The 22,634-nt window shown below is 35.8% G+C and overlaps 2 protein-coding genes across 8 annotated transcripts; one reads left to right on the forward strand and one right to left on the reverse strand.

Annotated features, from left to right (window-relative positions):
* Positions 1 to 381: 381 nt before the first annotated feature.
* On the reverse strand, positions 382 to 14,900 carry LOC112563864 (E3 ubiquitin-protein ligase KCMF1-like). 6 transcript variants are annotated; one of them, XM_025238276.1, is made up of 10 exons: positions 14,703 to 14,900; positions 13,406 to 13,573; positions 13,010 to 13,149; positions 10,965 to 11,066; positions 10,433 to 10,589; positions 9,239 to 9,259; positions 9,019 to 9,033; positions 6,207 to 6,306; positions 5,586 to 5,732; positions 382 to 5,161 (listed from the first exon to the last, which is right to left on the reverse strand). In XM_025238276.1, exons 1-10 carry the CDS (start codon positions 14,716 to 14,718, stop codon positions 4,450 to 4,452), a joined length of 1,578 nt encoding a protein of 525 aa, XP_025094061.1. In that variant the 5' UTR covers positions 14,719 to 14,900; the 3' UTR covers positions 382 to 4,449. The 6 variants fall into 6 exon arrangements, with proteins under 6 accessions (XP_025094061.1, XP_025094059.1, XP_025094063.1 ...); XM_025238274.1 differs by having other exon boundaries at positions 5,586 to 5,753; XM_025238278.1 differs by lacking the exon at positions 9,019 to 9,033.
* Positions 14,901 to 15,022: 122 nt separating this feature from the next.
* LOC112563865 (dihydropteridine reductase-like) lies at positions 15,023 to 20,987 on the forward strand. Of its 2 annotated transcripts, none has more exons than XM_025238280.1 (6): positions 15,023 to 15,150; positions 17,862 to 18,051; positions 18,356 to 18,496; positions 19,003 to 19,111; positions 19,492 to 19,575; positions 19,852 to 20,987. In XM_025238280.1, the coding sequence occupies exons 1-6, from the start codon at positions 15,067 to 15,069 to the stop codon at positions 19,949 to 19,951; spliced, it is 708 nt and encodes a 235-aa protein (XP_025094065.1). In that variant the 5' UTR covers positions 15,023 to 15,066; the 3' UTR covers positions 19,952 to 20,987. The 2 variants fall into 2 exon arrangements, with proteins under 2 accessions (XP_025094065.1, XP_025094066.1); XM_025238281.1 differs by lacking the exon at positions 15,023 to 15,150 and adding an exon at positions 17,531 to 17,606.
* The last annotated feature ends 1,647 nt before the right edge of the window (positions 20,988 to 22,634 follow it).

Below are 22,634 nucleotides of genomic sequence, written 5' to 3' on the forward strand. Positions count from 1 at the left end.
AAAGGAAAATAAGTTCCAGTATTTTTATGTCCATTGTGTGAAAGCTTAGGAACCTGAAAGATTATGTTCGTTTCTTGGTTTTGCTCAGTCTTAATACTACGTGAATAAATCATGAACACACTATCGCCTCGAACAAGAAACTAACATTGATAAATAAACCATATTTCCTCTGGTTTCTGCGGTTTGTTTTTAAACAAAATAACACCACTGGAGAATACTCAAATATCTTAAGCTTGTTTGTTTTGCCTTGCCATAGGGATTTCGGTGCTTGTAGCTCAGGTCCCTTTCCGTCATGAGTGCAGATGGATACAGGCTAGTGGTTAAGGAAATTTCTACAAATCATTCCTCTTCATGTTCACACATGCACACTCCAACAGGAAGTTCCATCTCAAATTCATTTAATTTTCAACATAGGTACAAACATGCACCATCATCATTTTAGTACTGAAATGACCCCATAAATACATATTTTTTCCTCAATCAAAAGCTACTACAGGAGGTTTCAGTGGCATGTTATGTAAGAACCACCCAACACAACTGTGTCAAAACGTGTACAGTGAAGGCTGGAATATGCTGGTGTGAAGAATGAGGCATATTTGCACAGGTCTCCAAGCCTTTCAGGTCTTGGATGTCACAACTGACCTTAATTTTGTCAAAGTGTTTCAATCCCATGCCTCTTGCCCAGGAAAAATGAGCAGGCTCATTTGGTCTCAATGATTTACAAAACATGAAAAGTGCTGCATCCATAAAGGAATAAGCAGTCTGAAGAAGAATTGGTGGAGGGGGGGGCTCAAAAGAAACATGGTTCGCTCAAGAAACCTCAGCATTTGCACCTATTTTTTTTCCCCACTGTGCACAAGACTTGTGAAAGACATGGAAACGTTCTCTGAACGTTATTTTCCCCCTCACGTGCAAAACATGGAACATGAATCACTTGTCTTCCTGCATATCAACACATTATATGAACCAATCTTCTCATATGCAGCATATGATACAATTCTTTCACTCAGATAAAAGTCTCTGCTATTTCCACTGACCTTGTAGCTCATTACATAAGAACAAAAGATTTTGATCTAAAACTTTAGAACCAATCTCTTTGAGGAAAAGCCAGGCAGCATATTGAAATGCAGTTACTATACACCTGCCCTTACTTCTCCATATTTTAAATGTCAGTGACTATACAAAAGTAGTCTTCAGTTAATCAAAAGCCTAAACAAACAAAAAACAAAACAAAAAAAACAAAAAAAAACCTGGCATAGCAATACTTATTACAAACATCTTCACACATGTTAAACAGGGGAGGATGGTCAACAATTCATTTACATGTTCAGATATTCAGAAAAAAATATGGATACCACTTTCTGTAATTGCCAGAAAAATATAAAATAGAAATGAGACACATTAGCAGAAAGGCCGCATACACAAACACACTCTCACAAAGAAAAATATGCTAAAGAAATAGTCTGGGAGCATCAGATTTTAATAAGTATTGCCATTTCACAGATGGTGCTAATAAAACCTCCATGTACACAGCTGGAAATACCATATCCTTGCATTAAGAACACCAATCTTCATTACGTCAAATGAAATAGTCCCTTCTTCATCTCTTAAATTTGACTGACAAATCCTAATGTTTCCTTGGAGTTTGCAACAATCTGTCAAAAACTGCTCAAACCAAGTCAATGCCAGGGTGCAACTTTTCACTTATGCTTTGAAAACATGGAAGTCTGACAAAGTCCAACCAATCAGTGCATTTTATTTGAAACATTTCTTTGCCATTTCCCTTCATATGTTTTGCACACTTTCAAGAACCCTGACTGCTCTGACCCATGAAAAATAACTCTTATAACGACTCGTTTAATAACATCAATACGAAGACTAACATATAAAAATTGTTTAAATGACTGAAAGAAAGAAATAAAGCTTTACAACACCATATTTTGGGTATAATTTGGAATGAACAATTAAAAAAAAAAGCACAAGCCCAGCTTATTCCGCATCAAAAAACCGTACTTAGCACTCTGATATGCTTCTAGCCTCCATTCACCACTCCTTGCATCATAGCATAGATCACTGCAAAAAAGAAAAAGACCTACAGAAACACATGAAGTACCAATTAATCGTAGTTTCAATGGGTCTAAACCAAAAAAGATTATGGACAGGGCACAAAAGTACTACTTTCAAAAAAATTGTTTTGCTTTCAGCAACTAATTTCATTCATATTTTTGAATACTCATCAATTTTTTCATTAGAATACCTTCCAGGATAGTACAGATTTATGAAAACTAATTCTTAATATCTCTGCCTTAAAAGGCTAGGAAAAAAGACTGTGATGCACTTTGCAGGAAACACCAAATAAGGTAGATGGTAGAATTATGTGGAATCAATATTTGGGAATGTTGTATACACCTTGGCATCCATGCTGATATTAACTGGTATGAATCTCACCAAAAAAAAAAAAAAAACCAAAAAAAAAAACCATAAAACAAAAACAAAAACAAACCCAACCCCAAAATCAAGGTCTTAGAGGCCAACACTCTTTTTCATGCTACACATTACATGTTTTTTATGCATAAGAATGCCAAAACCTGTCAGTGGATGACATATGCAAACTTGGAGAAATGCTTATTCCATTTTGCTCAACCCCTCTCACCCCATCAAAAAGCAGCATAAAATATTGAAAAATAAAGACTAGAAGATGATTTAACATGTGTTCTTTATCCGGCTGCAAAAAGTACTCTTATGTTTATTTTATGGCTCATTTATTAAATGAGCAAATTTTGTATTTTTATTAAAAGCAATTTACAAAATATAATAAATTCAAGCCTTTTCAGAAACAAATACTTGTAAAATGGTCATCCCTATTTTTTTTAATAAGAACTACTTGAAACAATCCACAAAAATCGTCAAAACACTTTTCTGTTCTTAGAAGAATTAAGCAACTGAGGCAATAAAATGATTACCTTATCACAAGACCCAAAACTATACCTAGGCTCTTCATTTTCAAAAAACAAATATACCCACTCCAAGAATCCTCATCAATGCAAAAGCTGTTGAAAAGAACTAGAATCTGATGTATTACGATGGCAGCATTACTCTTGGAATCAGCTGTTAGGTCAGTATGTCTTTAACTGAAAATCTTACCTAGTTTAGGCACCAATTTATGCAGGTATCCATGAGACTAAATGAAATGCCAACGTTTAAAATGAGAGGTGGGTGGTGTTTTCTTATTTCAGCATTTACACATGCACATCAGAAGGTCAAGACTTCACTCAACATGCTATAGCGATTCATCACATCAGGTTAAGGTTAAACTTATGACCATCACCCAAGAGTCATCACAAAGTGATCTTGCCACATGACAGGTACAACAAACCATTTCATATGCACATACATACATGCACGCACACACAAACACAAAAGGAAATTGATGCTTTAACATACGTTAACCAGATGGAAATCAGCAAGTGAGAAAGGGGACAAGACGATCAGATATCACAGGGTTTATATCATAATTTTTTTCCATTTTACAGCATACAGAATCTTCAACTATCTGGTATCAAATGTTACATATAACAGGATGTCAAAAACAAGAACTGTTATGGTCATCCTATTCTAAGAAAAATAAATGAAAAAATCTTCCTTAAATGAGGTTTGTGCCTAGGGTATGATTTCTGGGACATCTACACTGTCATAACATTCAACTTCTGTACCAAGACATCACCCCCCATCCCAGAGTAGGCATGCAGACCAACCTGTTTATTAGAAAGATGTCAAATTTGGGTACATAAAAAAGTGTCATAGCATAAATTAGTTAGTGCAACAGGTTTAATTTCCTTCAGCTTCAGAGCATGTGTGGTTGTGATGGCAAAAAATAAAACATGGTTCACACAATGAAATTATGGCTCTAAACATCATGATGTGATAAGAGCAATTGTCTATAGCTGGCTCATTAATGTGCTACTGCTATTTATCGCAAAGCTTTTCCAGTTCCAGTGATGCACAATATTTTTAACGCAATGTTTGTAGAAAAAAAAAAATTTGTATTCCATACTGATGTCTTCTACCAGCAAGATCAATTTTTATATATGAAGGGGCTTAAAAAAATATATACTAGTCAGACAGGACCTAAATGAAATATTTTTTCATAATATACCTTCAATTCTGTTAATGACTGTGTGTGCAAGTGTGCACCCTCCCCTGTGTAAAATGATTTCTGCCTTCTTGTCTACTGGACACACAAACACACAAAATGTAGCAAAGATCTCAAGCAGATGCACATCGCAAATCTAGGAGGATTTTTATCAGGTTTTGTACACATTTTCAACATCTCTGTCAACAACAGAACAAATATTATTTTTTAAAAAAGCCCACAGTACATAACTGGGAAAAGACACCCTGCAGAAGGGTAGCACTAGATAAGGAAATATTCAGGTGACTGGCCAACCATTAGTGTGGCGGAGGCTCTGTGTCCGTGGCTCCTCCTCGCGCTGGCAAGTGTTTCAGCATGCTGCGCTTTGCTGCTGCTGCTGGGTTCAGGCGACCACCGTCTCGTGCTGAAATACTTGCTGCCGCTTGACGGGATAAGGGCACAGCATGGTCGTGACCCACAGTCACACCTGATCCTTGTGGCTGCTGTGGCTGTGGTTGCTGCATAGAAGACTGTGTTGGAGAAGCAGGCACCAGTGCAGGGCGCAGGGAGGGAGACTGATAGGCAGCTGTAGAATTCTGCGTAACAGAAGAACCATGAGCCGACAACGTGCCATTCTTTGCATCCTGTGTCAGGCTGCTTATTGCTGCTGTCCCAGGTCTGGTGTTGGAAGCAGGGTGAGATAAAGATCTGCTAGATGGCTGTACTCCTCCCCCTAATCTGCCTTTACTGTTGCACTGTACTTCTGTGGCAACAGCCTTGCCCCCTGCAGCTCCCTCTCTGCTATTGCTAGAACTTGCTTCTGCTCCTAAAGATACAGCCCTCTTCCTGGCATCAAAATCTGGTGAGCGAAGAGAATCAAGCAGAAACGATGGGTCATCAACATGAGTGGCCAGTTCTAGCTGTTCAGTAAGTGTAGAAAGCAGTAACTCCTGCACAAACATGTTGCGCTCTGTCTGGTCCAATTCCCCATTACCAGTAATACCATTGTTTGCTCCATCATCCAAAATCCTGTAACACAAGATGCATCTTGAAAGCAGCTGCTTGCATTTAAAATGGACTTTCAAACTGAATATAACAGACATTATAATTTTAAAAAATAACCTTTTTGTACTGCCGCATTTGTAGCCTTGTGCTCCTTGAGGAGTAACAAGGAATAAACACTGTAACACTTTGCCTATGTTTTAAAGGGTTTACCATGTTAAAGAAATTTATAAAAACATTTTTCAAAGCAAATTTCATGTCTAGCACCAGATTTTGGTGCATTTATTCTTCACACATCTGAAAGAAATCTGACATACTTAAACTCTGTCGTATGTTTTGAATCTTTCAACGCTAACACTGTACACATATTTTACAGTATTTAACACAAAGTACAAACACTCAGTGCCCTAGTCCCAATCAGCTGCTTCAAAGCAAAGCAAATCTGTCTTACTTGGCTAGCAGATATTGCGAGTCCATAGCGGTGGGAGCCTGGGTGGTCAACACTGCTTCAGGGTTGCAGACAGTGGTAGTTGTCGCACTAGGATTAGGTGCCTTGCTGGCCTCTGCCTGCCGCCGGGGCATGCGCTCTAGCTGTTGTCTAGCAGACATGGTCATAAACCTAATGCTAATCACTATCTCAAGCTCTTTCAGAGGTTCTTGGGCTTTAAGTCAAATGGTTTACAAGAACAGCAATCAAACAACAATAACAGAAAGATAAATAATGCAATGTACAAATGATTCTATGCAACTCAAACATGCCTGTTCACTTTCACATCTCTCCACTGCATAAGGAAAAAATATTGCATATCAACATATTCTGGCTAGGTTTATTGTTCAGTCTGCATAAGCTCCATGCATTTCAATCAAAGTATTATTCCTTACAGACCTCTCATCTTTCACACCTTTTCTTTTGGTTATCTTATAAATATAATTGCTTTAACTGCATCCTGCCCCCCCCTCCCCCAACCAAGACACATGCGCAATTACAAACATACAGGATGTTGACAATATCCAACCTTGCATTCTCTAAATGTAACATCTAACAGTATGTCCTGGAAAACCTGATCCTCACCTGGTTGACTGCAACTGCATCTCAAGTTGTTGTAGTTGTGATGAAACACTCTGTGCTGCAGCAGCTCGACTCCTCACATTTGAAAGCTGTGACAGCAGCTCTGAAACAGAAAATACCTAGTCAAAGCTGAGCGAACTGGCATTCAGCTACAATTAAAGCATTGCATTTTACTTTGCACTGTACATCTCACCCAACAGTATTTGTAAGCACCTAAAATTCATTCCAGCTGAGTATTTTTCGTTCATCATAGCTTAATTCATTTATGTGGGTGTCTGTGTGGAGGGTATGGACTTTAGAAAGTAGGAAAGAAATAATATATGATTTTTTTTTCCTAAGACCACCTGTATGGACCACCTTTTACCTTATAATGCATTAATAAATAATTATTAACAATATACACTATACACATCCTTTGCATTTTCTTTCAGTTCAGTTGTACTCTGAACAAATTACTAAAAATAAACTTGTAGCATTATGCTGAGAAATGTATGGCAAGCATAGTAAAAACAATTAGCAAACAAAAGCTGTCAAATATATATGATCATTCCATTGCACAAACACATCACCATGTTCCAAGTGTCTGATGTAATACAAATGTTTTAAATAAAATGTGGCTCCTTCATGCACATAATTAATTACGTCCAACATCCTTACCCTTTACTGTAACTAATATAATTTATTTTAACCATGGCTAGGAGCCAAAGACTATTTTAGGACTGAAGTAAGGATGAATTCAAGGGGAAAAAACCCACTTGAAACAACTGATGCTTACACAATTTGAGGATGCACGAAGAGGAATACATAGATAGAAGTGATAAATATTCTTTTATTTGTAAATATTCTGATGATGACTTTCAAATTAAGCCTGAAATTTGATCTGAGTTTATCCAGTACAATTCTTTAGATTCTCTGAAGTATCATTTACTATATTACATGAGACACGGTGACTCATGTAAATGGTTTTGGGTCTTCTGTATAAATAATCGTCTTGGCAAATAGTGAAAATGTGTGTGTGCATGTGTTAAAGAAAAAATTTAACAGAAACTTGTCAATATAATGTGCAGTGCTCCATTCTGTGAGTTTTAACAATTTGACATATTGATGCAACATACTCTAAAACATTAACTAAATTTTACCTTTTTGATAATTATCACATTTCAAAACTAAGATTTAAGGTTTCAGTATTTCTCAAGAATTCTGATGCCAGCAGTCAAATAAGTTGCCAACAATGATTATAGGCGAATGCTCGTAAGTAGTAAAAATGACTTTCTTTAATTAAAATAATTAAGGCAATGAATGAGAACAATAAAGAAACTGGAAACATTATGTGAACATTGCAACAGATTGTGATATTTAAAAAACCCAGAACGTCAACCTAAAACTTACATAAAACAAAACACTCTTTGTACATAAAAAAACCGTTAAATACTAGCTAATAAAACATTTAAAAAATAAAAGGCCGACTATTTTCACTGTTCATGCTTGCATGTTGCATGTGACTAGTATCTTGTATTTTATAAGGAATGAAACTGTTAAGTTTTACTTTGGTGGAAAAGGCATAATTTGAAAATATTCTTCATACTTATGGATCCATTTACTTTTCATAAAAGTACACTTTACATTATGGACTTTCATGGTTTTTTTCCAGAGGACGCATGAGCACAAAATGTCCATTTTGAATAATATGTGATGTGTAAAAATAATAATATCAATCCTACTAAAAGCTTTAATGTAACATGTGATACGTAAAACTCTTTATATTTTTGAAGTTCTGCTCTAAGAAATTTTGAAAAGTTAAATTTAAAGAAGAAAAAAAAAACCCCCCACAAATGGAATGTTCAGCTTCCACAGACTAACAATAATGAGAGTGTGACCGAAAAAGGATGAAGATTTCAGATGTGATGAATTTTCTTTGTATACAGAACATCCTCCCAGACAATTTTGACTGTGATGCAAAGACAAAGAATAAAGGAAATGCCAGAAAACAGCGGAAGATAGGAAAAAAACTTTAAAGCTGCCACAAAGGCACCATTTAACATCAAATAATGGTTGCATGATCACAGTAATTATACATGTGCTGTGGTTAAGTATAACTTACTTGTATAGCCTTCTCAAAATATCCAATAGCCTTATCACTGCAAATAATTACTCTAAAACTTTCACTCACAAGACTCAGAAGTTGTATGATAATGCTTGATTCTGTTTAGCTTTTTGTTCTCAGTACATACGATATGAATCTGATGCTCTAAACAAAAGATGTGTGACAAAGCAAAACTTAAAGACTGTTGCTACCACTTAGGGAATGGAAGAGGTAAAAAGGGAGTAAAATCCAACTGATTTCATGAAAGAATATAAACAGGACCAGGTGTAGGACAACTCTAAGTAAAACTAGTGTAAACCACAACAATGAGACAACAAAAAAATGGTGCTTTTGCAAAACTTCATGCAGGCTGCATAGGAAAATCTCAACACTGTCTAGATATGAACTTGTGACTGGCAGTGAAGACCACATGCAACATAAGTACCATGGCAGACTGCTAGTAAAGGAATAAGACAATGTAAGCTGCCATGTTACTGTTAAGTCTTTGAAACGATGCAGCAGGTTATGGTAATATGATTTCCCCTAGTTCTGACCAGACCTAAAGGACTGCTGATGTTAAAGGTTAGGCCTAACAACAATCTTGGAAGCAGTTTTGTCATATGCTGCTTCACTAAACCAGAATCAGCAGTAGACCCTTCCTTCCTGTCACAACAGCAACAAAAATACTAATAACCAAAATTTTTTTTTTTAAAAAAAAGGGAATGAACATACCTCTTATGCTATATCCTAAAACAGAAATGATTTAAAATTAGTAAATGCTGAACGCATGCCTGATATAACATTTACAACCACAGTCTGCTGCTTGGGATTCTAGCTTTCCTAAGTTTTCCTCTTTACAAATTTGGTCACTCAAAACTAAATCAAAGTCAGCCACAGTAAGAATACTTGAATACAGGCACCACTACAAGCTAGCAGGGAAGGTCAAGCTTACCCGGCATCCACTCACGAACGTCTGTAGACATACAAAAGTGATGTCAAAGCCTGGATACCCAATTCTCCTGCATTATTTCATTCAAACAGAGCCTGCTACAGCTACATTTTGACAGCCTCTTTGAAGGATACCACTTCAGACAAGGAACCAGAGCATATGACACCAGGCTCTCCTGTTACTCCATGAACAGCTCTGTGAAATGCCCCTAATCATCAGAAACCTTCAAAAGTGTAAAAGAAAGGTCTTCTCTCTTATCCATGGTCATCCAGGCATGCACACACACACATACACACTACTCCCCCAATCCCTGATGAACAGTTGAAATATCTAGTATCTAGCACAGAGAGCCAATTGTGCCATACAGCTTTGGAACCTGTCCACGTCATCTACAGAAAACAAAGACACCTACAACTGCTTCAAGATGCCATTTAAAGTCATCATCCAAACAACCAAATAAGTATGGCAATCATAAGCCTATATGAACAAACACATTATGATTCAGTTGCTAACATGCTATCACTCAGCGGATATTCAAAAAGCAAAGCATACCTCATGAATAGCATGCTAAAATCTACCACAACACCCAAGAGGAAAAAAAATATTAAGAAAAGAAGCCCAAATTTTAGTACATCAATATTGGTGAAGGCATTAACAACTTTGTATAATTGATACAAAACACTAGGAATGTACTACTAAAATATCAGGATTAGTTTCCATAACAATAAACAGAAAGATTGTAAAGAGACTTTATACATGGGCTTTTAAATATGATTTCAAAGTCAAACCATCAACTAAACTGTTTTCACTGTTGACATCTTTTAACACTGCACCTTGCAACAAATTTTATTTCTTATTTTTATTTCTTTCTAATTTTTACTTTTGTGACTAGAGCACTTTCTCATGTTCACATTGCCCACTGGGACAAATAAAGTTGGTCATTGTCAAACATCTAGAAATTCACATTCTGGGGGGAAAAAAAAATCAAAACTTCTCAATAGTAACAAAAAAAAGATGATAAATTAAATCCTGAAGCATTTTTACATGAGTAGAAGTATGTAAACATGTACAAACAGAAAATATATGCATATCATTTTATGAATGATCTTGCAAAGTGCTGAAATAATATGAACATGAAAACTCTCGATAAAATCAAAAAAGCCTATTTAGTTTTTTCACATCTTTAGCTCAGCTTACCTGCAATTGGGTCCATGTTTTCACGGCCACTGGGAGAAAGACCTGTTAGGGTGTTGGCAGAAGAACCAAAATGCATGTTGGCACGACGTGTTCGTGAGCCACCACCCCGACCTGGGTGAGGTATACGACGCACATGACGAAGGCCTGGCGGTTCATCGTGTAGGAGTTAAAGACTGAAGACTGCTGCTGCTTGTCTAATGCAATTACACTATACTATTCAGAACACAATTCTATCTTAACACCTAATACTGTATTCACAGTATGGATACCCCTCTGTAGCAGCCTAAACACACAATGCTTTTATGTCTACACATAATAAACTCCAATAACTTAGTTTTATTCCTTTTTGGCAAATATATTTAAATAAGTATCTTACAATATATTCTTACATTATGTGTTATCTAAGTAAATGATGCTTTTAACAAGAGTAAAAGAAAAAGTAAATATTATGGACAGAATCTTGAGTTATGTTTTAAGACAATGAAGTGCTGGCTGTTAAGAATTGTCTATAACTCTAAAACTGAAAGGATATGAAATCTCTAGGAGTACGATGTTCAAGAGCCAAATGTGAAGCGAAGTCGTCTGTCACATGATTAGGTTCACCACCAGGTATAGAGGCACATATAGGGCAAACCTACAAGAATAAGAGATAATAGCATCATGTTTAATGATTTCAATGCATTTTTCTTTTTATGTCTTGATCCCCTTGTGAATCATCTTTCTCTCAATTACAAAGCCTGTTAAATCAATGGTGAATAGACAGCTTAACATGCATAAAGCTAAAAAAGAGCAAAACAGATATGTTGCAAGCAGATGATACAAATTCCTTTAAATCAAAGGTATCTAAGATGGTGCATTACAAAAAGGGGACTAGCAGTTAGCTTACCCCTGTAACTCTTCAAGTTCAGGACACCTGAATGTTTTGGCCCTTTTAGCAACAATTAAGATTAGAAAAATACTAAAAATATTAAAATGTCATAAAAGGCCATATAAATAGCATTTACAAAAAACATTTTTTTTAGTAATGACAATGAAAACTGGGACTTTACCCAACATTTTCATACAAAAAAAAACAAACAAAAACACTAGTATTTTAAAAACAAAGCCTTGTAAACCACTGTCATGATAGCTCCATTCAGTATAATTACCACCTTTTATTTGAATTCAGTAGAAGAAAACAAACACTGCATTTTTGGCAAATCATATCACTTAAATGTTTATGAAGTTGTCTTTGCTGTAGGTTAATAGGCCTAAATATTACAAAACATTGCAATTAATTAATAATTTATTATTCTGCAAAACAGACTGGGGAAAGATCTTAACTTTTTCCAGATGTACATTTCTTTTAAAAAATGGTAGCGACAAGAGTGCACAAGCCAAGGCACTAATGATTTTTGAGCGTACTTCAGACACTTCATCATATATTTATTCATGGTGTGTGACCATTAAAATCCACTTAATACTGGACTAGACATTACATTTATCATTAACTATACATAAGCCTGTATCAAAATTTTCTTTTGCAAATATGATTGATAAACGTCATTTCCTTTAGGTTTGTAAGAAAGTGCTATTTGATGATGCAATATTTTAGGAATGGCTTCTTTCTCCAAACTTTAAACTTTAATTGTAATTTTGACTTCCTGTCACATTTAACTCTGCCTGGAAACCCCCCTGGGTAACCTGCAGGTCCTAAGCCCGGATGAAGGAGGAGGGTTGGGTGTGGGGTTAGCAACCCCATCCCTGCTACAGAAACTGCAAATACAATGTGTAGTTTCCGCCCTATGCTCCACTGGGGGTGATTAGGAACAAGAAGTAGTCACATTTAGTTTATCTTTCAAGATTTTTATTTTGAAAATACAGGCAAATCTCGCTACTATGCCACCTACCGTGACCGAGCAAAAGTGGCATAGTAGCGAGAGTGGCATAATAACGAGGGTTCGTAAAAACGGTTTTATTTTTCAAGTTACCCGTCAGTCCAAAGCTCTCAAGAATTGTCGGCTGGCGCTAGCTGTCTCCTCTCATTCTCCCCCCTCACCATTTCATCCTTCACCCCTCCGAACCACATCTGCGCACCTGCATCCTGTCGCTAGTCGACCCCCTCCTGCTCTCCCTCTGTCACGTGGCTGTCACCCGGCCAGCAACCACAACCCCCCCATCGCCAGCCTCCACCCTCCCTGTGTGCGTGCTATGTTCCATCCCACCTAACTGCGATGTCCCACACTACCAAACAGTATAATAATCGAGCACTGCGCGGAATTTCACAACTTGTGCCTTTTAACAATCACACAATAGTGGCATAGTAGCGAGAGTAGTTGGTGGCATAATAAATTTATTTTGCATTGAATTTACAGTCGGGACCGAGCAAAAGTGGCATAATACCGAGAGTGGCATAGTAGCGGGGTGGCATAGTAGCGAGATTTGACTGTATGTCAGATTCATGCATACCTGGGGATTAGAATCAAAGGTCAATGGGTAAAGAAAAAATAAAATAAAGAATTTAACATCAAAATATTTTAGTCAAACCTAACCACCAATAGGGTACAATTAGTACCAAAAAAAAAATGTGTTACAAACCACTTCAAGTGAGACGTCTGTGTGCTCTGCTGTTACATGTTCATGCAAGGTGGCATCAGTAAAACCCATCTTACAACAGTATGGGCAGGTGAAAGACTGTGGCTGCTCTGCTGTCAATGCTTCTCCACCGTAGTACATATCTGGGACCAAAGTCGGATTTACTGATCAATATTTTATAGACATGACACACTTTTCCCCCACAACTTTTAAACATTAAAATTCCATGTCCAAGTTTTTCCTAAAAATACGAAAATTTCTAGGTTGTTTTGGTAAGGGTGTGCATGCTTAGCAACTACAGTATCTTTCTATATTATTCCATTAAGTATTGCCTTCTTTATTTATATTCAATACCTTACTTTTTCAATGCTTGTATACACAACTGTTTGCACTACGTACCAAAATCTGAACGTGTCAATATGCACTGCACAGGATGGTCTGTGGTGTGACGGGTAGTAGTTGCACCAGCCTCATAACATGTAGAGCAGAGATCATAGTCATAGCATATCAGACACTTGTAACGTCTACCTCGAAAGTTGCCCTTAAGGCAAGAATCACAGCTCACACCTGCAAGTGTCCATGAAGAAAAATTACTTTATTCTTACAGTTTTCTTGCTGGGTAACCAGTAGCTCTTTTGTCCTTCCTTTAGCTTTATACTTTATTTGATATATATACACGCAGGATATACAATAGGAAGACATAACTGTTATTAAATACACCTTATGAATGTTAAAATCATCAGTCAAAACAAAAGCTATCAACCTTGTTAGTTGTAAGGTTAATATGTAGTTACTGCATTACTATAGTTCAACCATACTTAGTAAATTCTCCAAATTTTGGTATATTAAAAAAAAAAACCCGACAAATTTTATGTGTACATTTACCATAAAATTCTTCGGATGATGTTATTTTTTATGTCACTGAACTGCTTTAAGCATAGCTTTTAGTTAATGGAATTTTAAAAACTGGATAAAGTCGAAGTCATGGAATATTAAAGGTGCAAATAAATTGAATCCCAGTTACACATTAAGACTCGTACCCACAACACACCCCTTGAAACACACTCAATATATTCCCCTTATACCTACCCATGTCATTCCTCATTTTAATCTGTGTTATATCTCCATATGATGACTAAGAATCTTATATCTTTTCACGTTTTTGACTCGCGGATTTGGGGAAAGTATAAAAAATTTTTAAATTATAGAAACATATCTACATGAATCTTCAAAACAATTAATAAGCTATTGTATACAGTGTCACAATGAAAATGCGCTGAATTGATGCAGTAGTGAACCTGAAAGCAACAGGCTAAGAGGCTGTAGACTGCGGATTATGAAAACAGAATGAATGCAATATGATGTCAGTTTAACATCTGCAAGTTTAAAAAAATTAATAAAGTTGTTTGTAGACAATATAAAAAAAATTGTAAGAAGTCTAAAAAACGGAAGTTGCTGTTGATGTGTTAATAAACACTATGAAATGCTAATTATGCATCAGTGGAACTGCGCAAATGATGATAACAGGAAACAGAACTAACAATACAGAAACATAACACTTGCTGTAAAGCAAAAACACATCATAGGCAAACACTGGAAGCATGTTCAATGTCATATATCTAGGTGTTTTGCGTTTTTCCAGACGGAGCGGCGGAGCCATGTTTAGAAAAAAAAAGTAATTTTTCAGATGCTTTACCTTCGTGCCTTGACATCGTAGGTGATACACAGTCTTGAACTTGAGTGTTAATTTACCTTGCTGTAAATATTAGCAATGCCTATATAATGATAAAATAAAACAGACGCCTCTGTCGTCGTTCATTCCAATTTGCTCGTCACTTTAGCTACCAGTGGCCATAATGACGTCACGTGGATTCTCGTTTGTAGCTCCAGTACGGCGATACATTAAAATGTGTTCAAAGAAATATTCCAAAAATCATTAAAAGTCAACAAACTATATCATCAATGACTGACACTAATGACATAAAACAGTTTGCATTTAATTATTTAAAGAAACTAGTTGTCTGTAAGTGTCATGCTTCACGAGACTATAAAGCATAATCATGGCTGCTGGTCGCGTGCTTGTTTACGGGGGAAAGGGTGCACTAGGGTCCACTTGCGTCAAACTTTTTAAATCTAAAAACTTTGTAAGTATATGCATTTTCTGTTGTAAAAGATAAACTTTGGAATCCTACATTTTATAATTTGGGCAGTATCTTTTTTTTAATTTTTGGCAGTAGCTAACTTACGTCATCTGCAGTAGAAGCAAACCATCTGTTATCGATTTCTTTTAAAAAATCATAATTGTCCATTACGATTTGTTTATATTGTTAAACATTTAAAGTGCTGTCTCATCTAATTATATTTGCTTCACATTGCAATTGTTTTGATACAGTCTATTTGTTGGTGCAATCGTTCAAAGATCGTTTTTTGCAGAACAGCAGACGACACGAGTTCGTTCCCCTCCTACCAATTAGCATTGCTACTTTTAATCGTCTCCGACGGTCCACCAAATTTTAAATATCTGTTATTGTTATAACGGCATGAATCTTTTCAAACAGATTTTGGTGAATCTGTTCAAACAGATTTTGGTATTTAGTAACTGTTTTGCATGCCTGTTTCCAGCATTCTTTTTTTTTTTTTTCGTATTGAGCTGTTCCATGTGACAAAAACGTGTGGATGCACGGAGGATAGCTAGTTTCCAATCGCGGTTACTAAAAGGCCACTTTGGAGCTATCGCTACAGTCACAATTATTACTTTTATGCTTTAACGCAGAAACGCGAAATAAATATAGGTTTACCCTACTGCTGTTAATTTACTATTCATGTACACAGAAACAAAAGCACATTTGATTCAAACATTGCATCATTATTTGTTTAAATTAAAATTGTTACTGTCACAGTTGGAATAATAACTATTTTATCTTTGTTCGTGGATGATGACTTGCTTACAGACTATCAGCATACAGTTAATAACAATAATAAATGTGTGATTTATATAGTGCATAATGATGCTCATGGAGGAGCATGCTCTCATGCATATAATCGAGACAATTTTTACTGTCACAGTTGGAATAATAACTATTTTATCTTTGTTCGTGGATGATGACTTGCTTATAGACTATCAGCATACAGTTAATAACAATAAGAAATGTGTCATTTATGTAGCGCGTAATGACGCTCACGGAGGAGCATGCTCTCATGCATAAGACAAGTAGGAGACATAGAGTACGAAGGATGGAAGGACAATGCACTATGCAGACAAGTAACAGGATAAACAGGAGACTCAAAGAGGAAACATGGAACAAACAATAAAGATGGAGAATGTCATAAATATGCAGAGAAAGACAAGCGGGAAGACTAATCACTTGACTTTAATCACAATCATTGATAGTTACTATTATCACAGGACAAAGTTTTGTGTGTGAAGCAGTGCTAGAATGATAAGTTGTATTTGATAAGATTAAGCTTAGGATAATTAAATCATTGCATAGAATATTTTAAATTCTTCAGAAAATGATAAATAAATTAGACTTGTAATTTTGCAAACTTGAGATTTGATGGTCACAACAAGAATATGGAGCATTAGAGATACGACTATGGCTATTAATTTAATCAAACTATTTACCAATACTTGAAGACTAGAGTCACTGCCAGTTCCTAAGTGAAAACTATTGAAAAATAAATTTACACAGTCGTGTGTGAAGTAACCTTAATACTTCAGCTCACTTTATGCTTTACTGCAGTTTTTATCCCTCATACATTGCAGAAAAGGGTAAAGTGTAGACTAAGGTCTACTTTTATTGATTAGCAATGAAATTAAAACCAAAGTAACTTTTACTATTAAAACCAACTGATAAGAACCTCAGCTGTAAACATTTAGCAGCATGATGCAGAGTCTGTCCTCCCCCAACGAGATATGGCCTTCATTTGCATGTTCTATGATACAATATTAAGCAGCTCAGTTAATGTGACTGTATTCTGCAGGTCTTGCAGGTGTGGTAAAACTTTCTTATTAATAACAGTATTAGGTCATATGTTGACCACGAACTTATATCCCAAATACAGGTCTATGGCCTATTGAACAGAGAAAAGTGAGATTCATGTACAATCCATTGTTCACAGGGGAGTGCAGGGTGAGCATAAAGTTGTGTGCCATTAATGATCCAAGAGATAGGGGTATTTTAGTTTTTTGCATCAGTTAAATTGAGTGTCTGACTAGGGTAGGCAGACAACAGAAGCAATTTGTAATGACCATCAACTGTTACTCAGTAAGAAAGCTTTGTAGCAGTTTCATACATGCTTCCATGATGCAGGTATATCAAGGTGGTGGTGGGGGGAGGTGTTCATACGACCTATTTTGAAAGTGCCGTGACATTGTCAGATGCCATTTTGCTAGTCCAGTTGCCCAGACTAAGAGGTAAATATGGTGATTAAATGTCTTTATGCATGGTCTTTTAACATACTGCCTAAAGTCATTACAAATCAAGATAAAGGTTACAAGAAGGTCGATTTCATCATTGAAAGGTTAGTTGTTCAAGTCAGCATCAAGATCAAGATGGCATCTGATGGTGTCTTAGCTTCAACACATTCCTTGGTCTTGGTAAGCTTGCACTTCTGTAGGTTATATTCCTGTTAACAAATGATAAAGATCTATTTGTTATAGCATGAGTACTATAGCAAACTTTTGTTTTGTTGCTTAGATGAAAACAAAAGACAAGTAGGACATATTGATATATTTAAACCTGCAGTGAGCTGAGACTGATTTTGTTTAAACATCATATAAAGACTTGGTATTTCTACTGATAGTTACATTAAACTTAAAGTTACTAAATTTAACCATTGTTTTATGATGCAGTGGGTTGGTTCTATTGATCTTGCACCAAATGAAGAAGCAGATGCAAATGTTGTTGTTGGTCCCATGGCAACATGGAATGAGCAAGAGAAGGAGGTAAGCTCTCGAGTTGAGGAAATCCTAGGAAGTGATAAAGTGGATGCCATATTTTGTGTTGCTGGAGGATGGGCAGGTGGAAATGCAGCATCTAAAAGTAAGTGATGTGCTTGAGCAGTCTTCTTTTTTTTAAACTTTATGTTTGTCTGGCATCTTAACCTTTTTTTTTTCTGTGATTTGTTATGAATAATGAGGAGCAAACTGCATAAAGCAATCTACATTTTGTTGGAAGATATGCAGGGAAAAAAAAAATTTTTTTGCATTTCTTAAAATCTTAGGCAGATGTTATGTGTCATGCTTACAAAAAACTGGGGTGCACAATAGAATATTTCTAGATTAATTATGTTAGTTTATATTATTGTGCAATAGTTATCATTGTCAGTCTCTCTCACTTGTATTAGAACTCATTGAGAATGCAGACAGTATGTGGAAACAAAGTGTTTGGACATCAGTAATCGCATCTAGCCTAGCTGCACGGTTTTTAAAGAATGGAGGTGTTCTAACTCTCCCTGGTGCACAGGCAGCACTTAAAGGTACCCCAGGTAAAATCAGCTTTTAATTTTATTCTATAAGTGAACTTTATAGACTGACAGTGCTATGAAAGAGAAAGAATATTTAGTCTTTTTCCAAGTTTTATCCAGGACAGTTACATTTCTTGCAGTCATTACATAACTGTTTTCTTGCATCTTATTTTCTCAGGTGAAGGAAGTACTTAGATGCTAAACTATTTTAAATGTCAATTGCATGAAATTGCTTATAGTAGTTATCATGTTTTACAAGTAACTGAATAAAATATTTCAGGGGAAGTACCATTACTTTACTGGATTTTTGCCTATGGATTCATTTTAATAGATATATTGATAAAGTTTGCAATTGGAATACTTTAGATAGATAGGAATTTGTTGATTAACTATGATGTGACATACTAGTGATAAGAATTATGAATGTACAATATGGAGGAATAGCCTTTAACTTTTTTTACTGGTTAATTGTAAAAAATGAGTAATCAAGTGCTTAAACCTATGTTGAAACATCAATGTTTTTCAAGGAATGGTTGGATATGGTCTAGCCAAGGCTGCAGTGCATCAGTTAACTCAGAGTCTTGCGGGTGATAACAGTGGCATGCCTTCTGATAGCTTGGCTGTTGCCATCCTTCCGTATGTGCCTCTTTCAAAATGCTTCTAGTTGTGTGCTAAGTCTATTTTGCATGTGTTTGTGTGAATTTTTTTTTAACGTTGAGAAGGAACCTGAAAAAGCATTGTAAATGTAATTGATGAAATTTAGGAAGCAGAAGATGCACAGTTACCTCCCTTCCCACTGACTGTCGCTCATGGCATTTGGAAAGAACAAAGAAACAAAATAATTATAACCTATATGTGCCCTTGAGTGTTTAACAAAATGTATCTTAGCAAAAGTGACAAGAATATTAAACTCATTTTGTTGTCAGCATACGGTAGGTTTATAAACTTTTTCCACATTCACCACCCTGAGTATGATCTCATAACGTGTGTAAGTAGCATTTGCATTTTTGAAACAGAGTTACGTTAGACACTCCTATGAACCGCAAGTGGATGGCCAATGCTGACTTCTCTACCTGGACACCACTTGACTTTGTAGCTGGGTATGTTGTGCTTATATGAGTATCTAGGTATGAATGAGTCCTAGTGGTTCATGACTTTCAAGATAGACCATGCCAAAGCTCACAAGATGGTGTGTTGCATTAGATAGTATTTTGAAATGCATGTAATTGCTTTTTATATTTTTTTTATTTCTCAGTTTTGTAGTATTTTCATATTTATAAACATCAGTTTTTCTGGAAGTGGTTTATAGTTCCCATTTATGCATTTACAGTATGTTATCAACATTACTTTTATAAGTTCTTGATCTTTTGTTTCAGACTTTTTTCTAAGTGGGTAGAGGGCCAGGAACGGCCACCTTCGGGAAGCCTGGTCCAGTTGATAACCAAGGAAGGCAAAACAGAACTTATTTTGTCTTAAAAACTGAAACAGGCTTCTTGTAACCTTCTGGACTCTGTATCTCAAAGGCTTGAAAGTGTTCCAAGTGAACAAAAACAATTTTTTCCAGGAATGGGTAAAGACAACTCTGATGTAATATTGAATTACATCCTTCATTTCTTAAAGTACTGCTAAAGGATTTAATGATACACAACTACTGAGAGTTTTTTTTTTCTTTAAGGCTTGCATGTCAAATTATTTTTGGCATTTTAGACCAGTCCAGTGGAATATATCTAGCTATACAGTAAGTTCTGCAGGATAGAAATGATATATTTCTGTTGACATATTTTAAAGGTTTTCTGTAATATTTATGTGTAGTGGATGCTTGAAATACATGTATACTATTTTGAAATTGTGAGTTCTAGGAGTTTCCTAGTTTCTAGTCCCATGTCAAAGTTACTGGAAAGTTGTCATCTGCATGTATACATAAGCATGTAACTTGGTATTGCTGCACTGCAGTGTTCATGAAAAGATTTTTTAATTGTTTAATGTACTTTTGTTCACTAAAATCATTCCAGTTTTATTTTAAATTGTACTCAGAGATTGAGCTGAATGTTGCAAGTGGAAACTATCAATGAAATCTTTTGATTGTCTTTTTTTCCCCTAGTGTTTTTGGCAGATTACTTAACTAAGCTGGAAAATCAAAAGCAGAATGACATAGAAAGCATGAGAGCAGAAAAGTGCTGTGAAGAAAAAAATAGCTTTTTTTTTCAATCTTTCACAGGCTCTCTTATTTGATTTATTTACTTTTTAAAGAGCTTTATTTGAGCTTTGTGGCTAAAATAGAACTAATTCTGTGATGGAGGATTTGAATAGATCTTTAATTAAAAAAAAAACCTAGGCAATATTTTAGGGTAAAAGACTTGTGCTTGATTATCAGTAGATTGATGTAAGTCAGTGGTTCTCAAAGTTTTTCGGACCGCGGACCACTTTACTTAAGTAAAAGCTATGGCGGACCACCAAGGCCTAAGTAAAAAATATGGCGGACCACCAAGGCCTAAAAATCCGTCTGTACTATGAATTTCAAATTTAAATTGCCGCATTTGTTTCATTTTAATTCAAAACTAAATGTCCTTTTGTAAAAGTAGTATAGTAATAAGTTGACATAAGACTACGTATGCCTCGTTCTTTGTAATTAAAATGTTAATGCGAGGAATGCATCACTTTAAACATCACTTTGCTGACATGTGACGACTGTCAGCCGCGGACCACCTGACCACACTTTGAGAACTACTGATGTAAGTCATTGCTGGATTTGAATAGGTTTAGTTTTTTTATTTTTTATCATGGCCAAGAAACTAGTAAAATTCTCTTGAATTTAAAGGGAAAATAGGAAGAGCATGTTTGCATTAGATGTAAGCTTTAAGGATGTGATCTTTAGTCCAGGGAAAAAGACAAGAAAAATTACACTACCCTAAATAAGCAACATTTGTTTATAATGGTACACCCTTTCAGTATAATTTTTGAAACAAAATGAGTGCAACAAATGTTGACAGTTTAAATTTTTACCTTTTGTGCACGTGTCATTATGCACATATTTTTGTATACAATTGATATAACTGGGTAATTCAGATTATTAATGAACACAGTTTTTTGTATTCTGTAAGGGGAAAAAAATGCTAGATATTGAATTTTCATGGAACTTGATGCAAACATTTTATAAATTGAGTCATGTTTGTCCTTATTGACATAATGTCATATTTGTATTGACATTATTTTACAGAGCAGGTTGGCGCATCAGGAATGGCGCATCAGACAGTTATTTGCATTTATTCTTGGCGAAGAACTGAATAAACAAAGATCAGTCTTATATTCTCTTTGTTTCTGCAAGAATTCTTTGAGCAACAGAAAAATGTCAACCACAAACACTGGTCCTGTAGATGACATCTATGTAACTCTTACCACCCACTTTAACTTAAATCTTGTAAAGAAATGTTTACAAATTTATGTCAATTGTAGCCACATGGCTCACGAGCCCCAACCCCTGCTTTTCACTGAACAAAAGACTAAAAGAGCTGTGACTTAAGGTTCAATAATAAAGATATATTAAACGTAAAAATTCTGCAAATACAGACATACAACAATTTGGCTGGGGTCCCAGAACTATTCATGCTAAACCTAGTTCTAATGTTGCAGTGCTGTTAATTCTTGCTAAACCACCATCCGCTCTCATATATAAATATGCACACACATTAACTTAGCTCTGGCAGTTGCTGCTGCTCTTTCACTTCAAATCTCTATGGCTGATTAGTCTCTACGTTTCCTGAGAATAAGAGTACACAGCTGTCAGTTCTAGCTCTCACAGCAGAGTGTCAAAGCTACAGTCAAGAAAATTCCTGGTGCAAGTGCAGGAAAGAGAGCATAGAGTTGATCTATGATACACAATCCAAATTACATGGTGACGTCCTGCATAATTTGCTGCAACTGGAAGAAGAGTGCGAGTGAACGTCTCCTGATGAGGTCTGTTGGCTCCATTACAGATGATTCCTTTTGCTTCTGGCACATTCTCTTTTAAGCTGCATCATTTGTGTTAGACCTGCTATTTGAACTGTTTTAGTTCATTCAGAAACTTGCCGTCCACAAAGTAAATAAAGTCAACAAGCAAAAACTGTCATTAGCATGTCTTTTGTAGTATTTTTCTAGGTCAAATAAAACGTTTCAATAG

This window comes from Pomacea canaliculata, linkage group LG5, assembly GCF_003073045.1.
Source record: "Pomacea canaliculata isolate SZHN2017 linkage group LG5, ASM307304v1, whole genome shotgun sequence".
In the NCBI taxonomy this organism is placed as follows: domain Eukaryota; kingdom Metazoa; phylum Mollusca; class Gastropoda; order Architaenioglossa; family Ampullariidae; genus Pomacea; species Pomacea canaliculata.

Coding starts and splice junctions, on each gene's coding strand:
- LOC112563864 (XM_025238274.1), bottom strand. Junction 13,150..13,405: donor ATTGACACGTTCAGATTTTG/GTACGTAGTGCA, acceptor CTTTGGTCCCAG/ATATGTACTACGGTGGAGAA. Junction 5,754..6,206: donor ATGCAGTTGCAGTCAACCAG/GTGAGGATCAGG, acceptor GATTAGCATTAG/GTTTATGACCATGTCTGCTA.
- LOC112563865 (XM_025238280.1), top strand. CDS start 15,067: ATGGCTGCTGGTCGCGTGCTTGTTTACGGGGGAAAGGGTGCACTAGGG. Junction 18,052..18,355: donor TGGAAATGCAGCATCTAAAA/GTAAGTGATGTG, acceptor CACTTGTATTAG/AACTCATTGAGAATGCAGAC. Junction 19,112..19,491: donor TTGGCTGTTGCCATCCTTCC/GTATGTGCCTCT, acceptor TTTTTGAAACAG/AGTTACGTTAGACACTCCTA.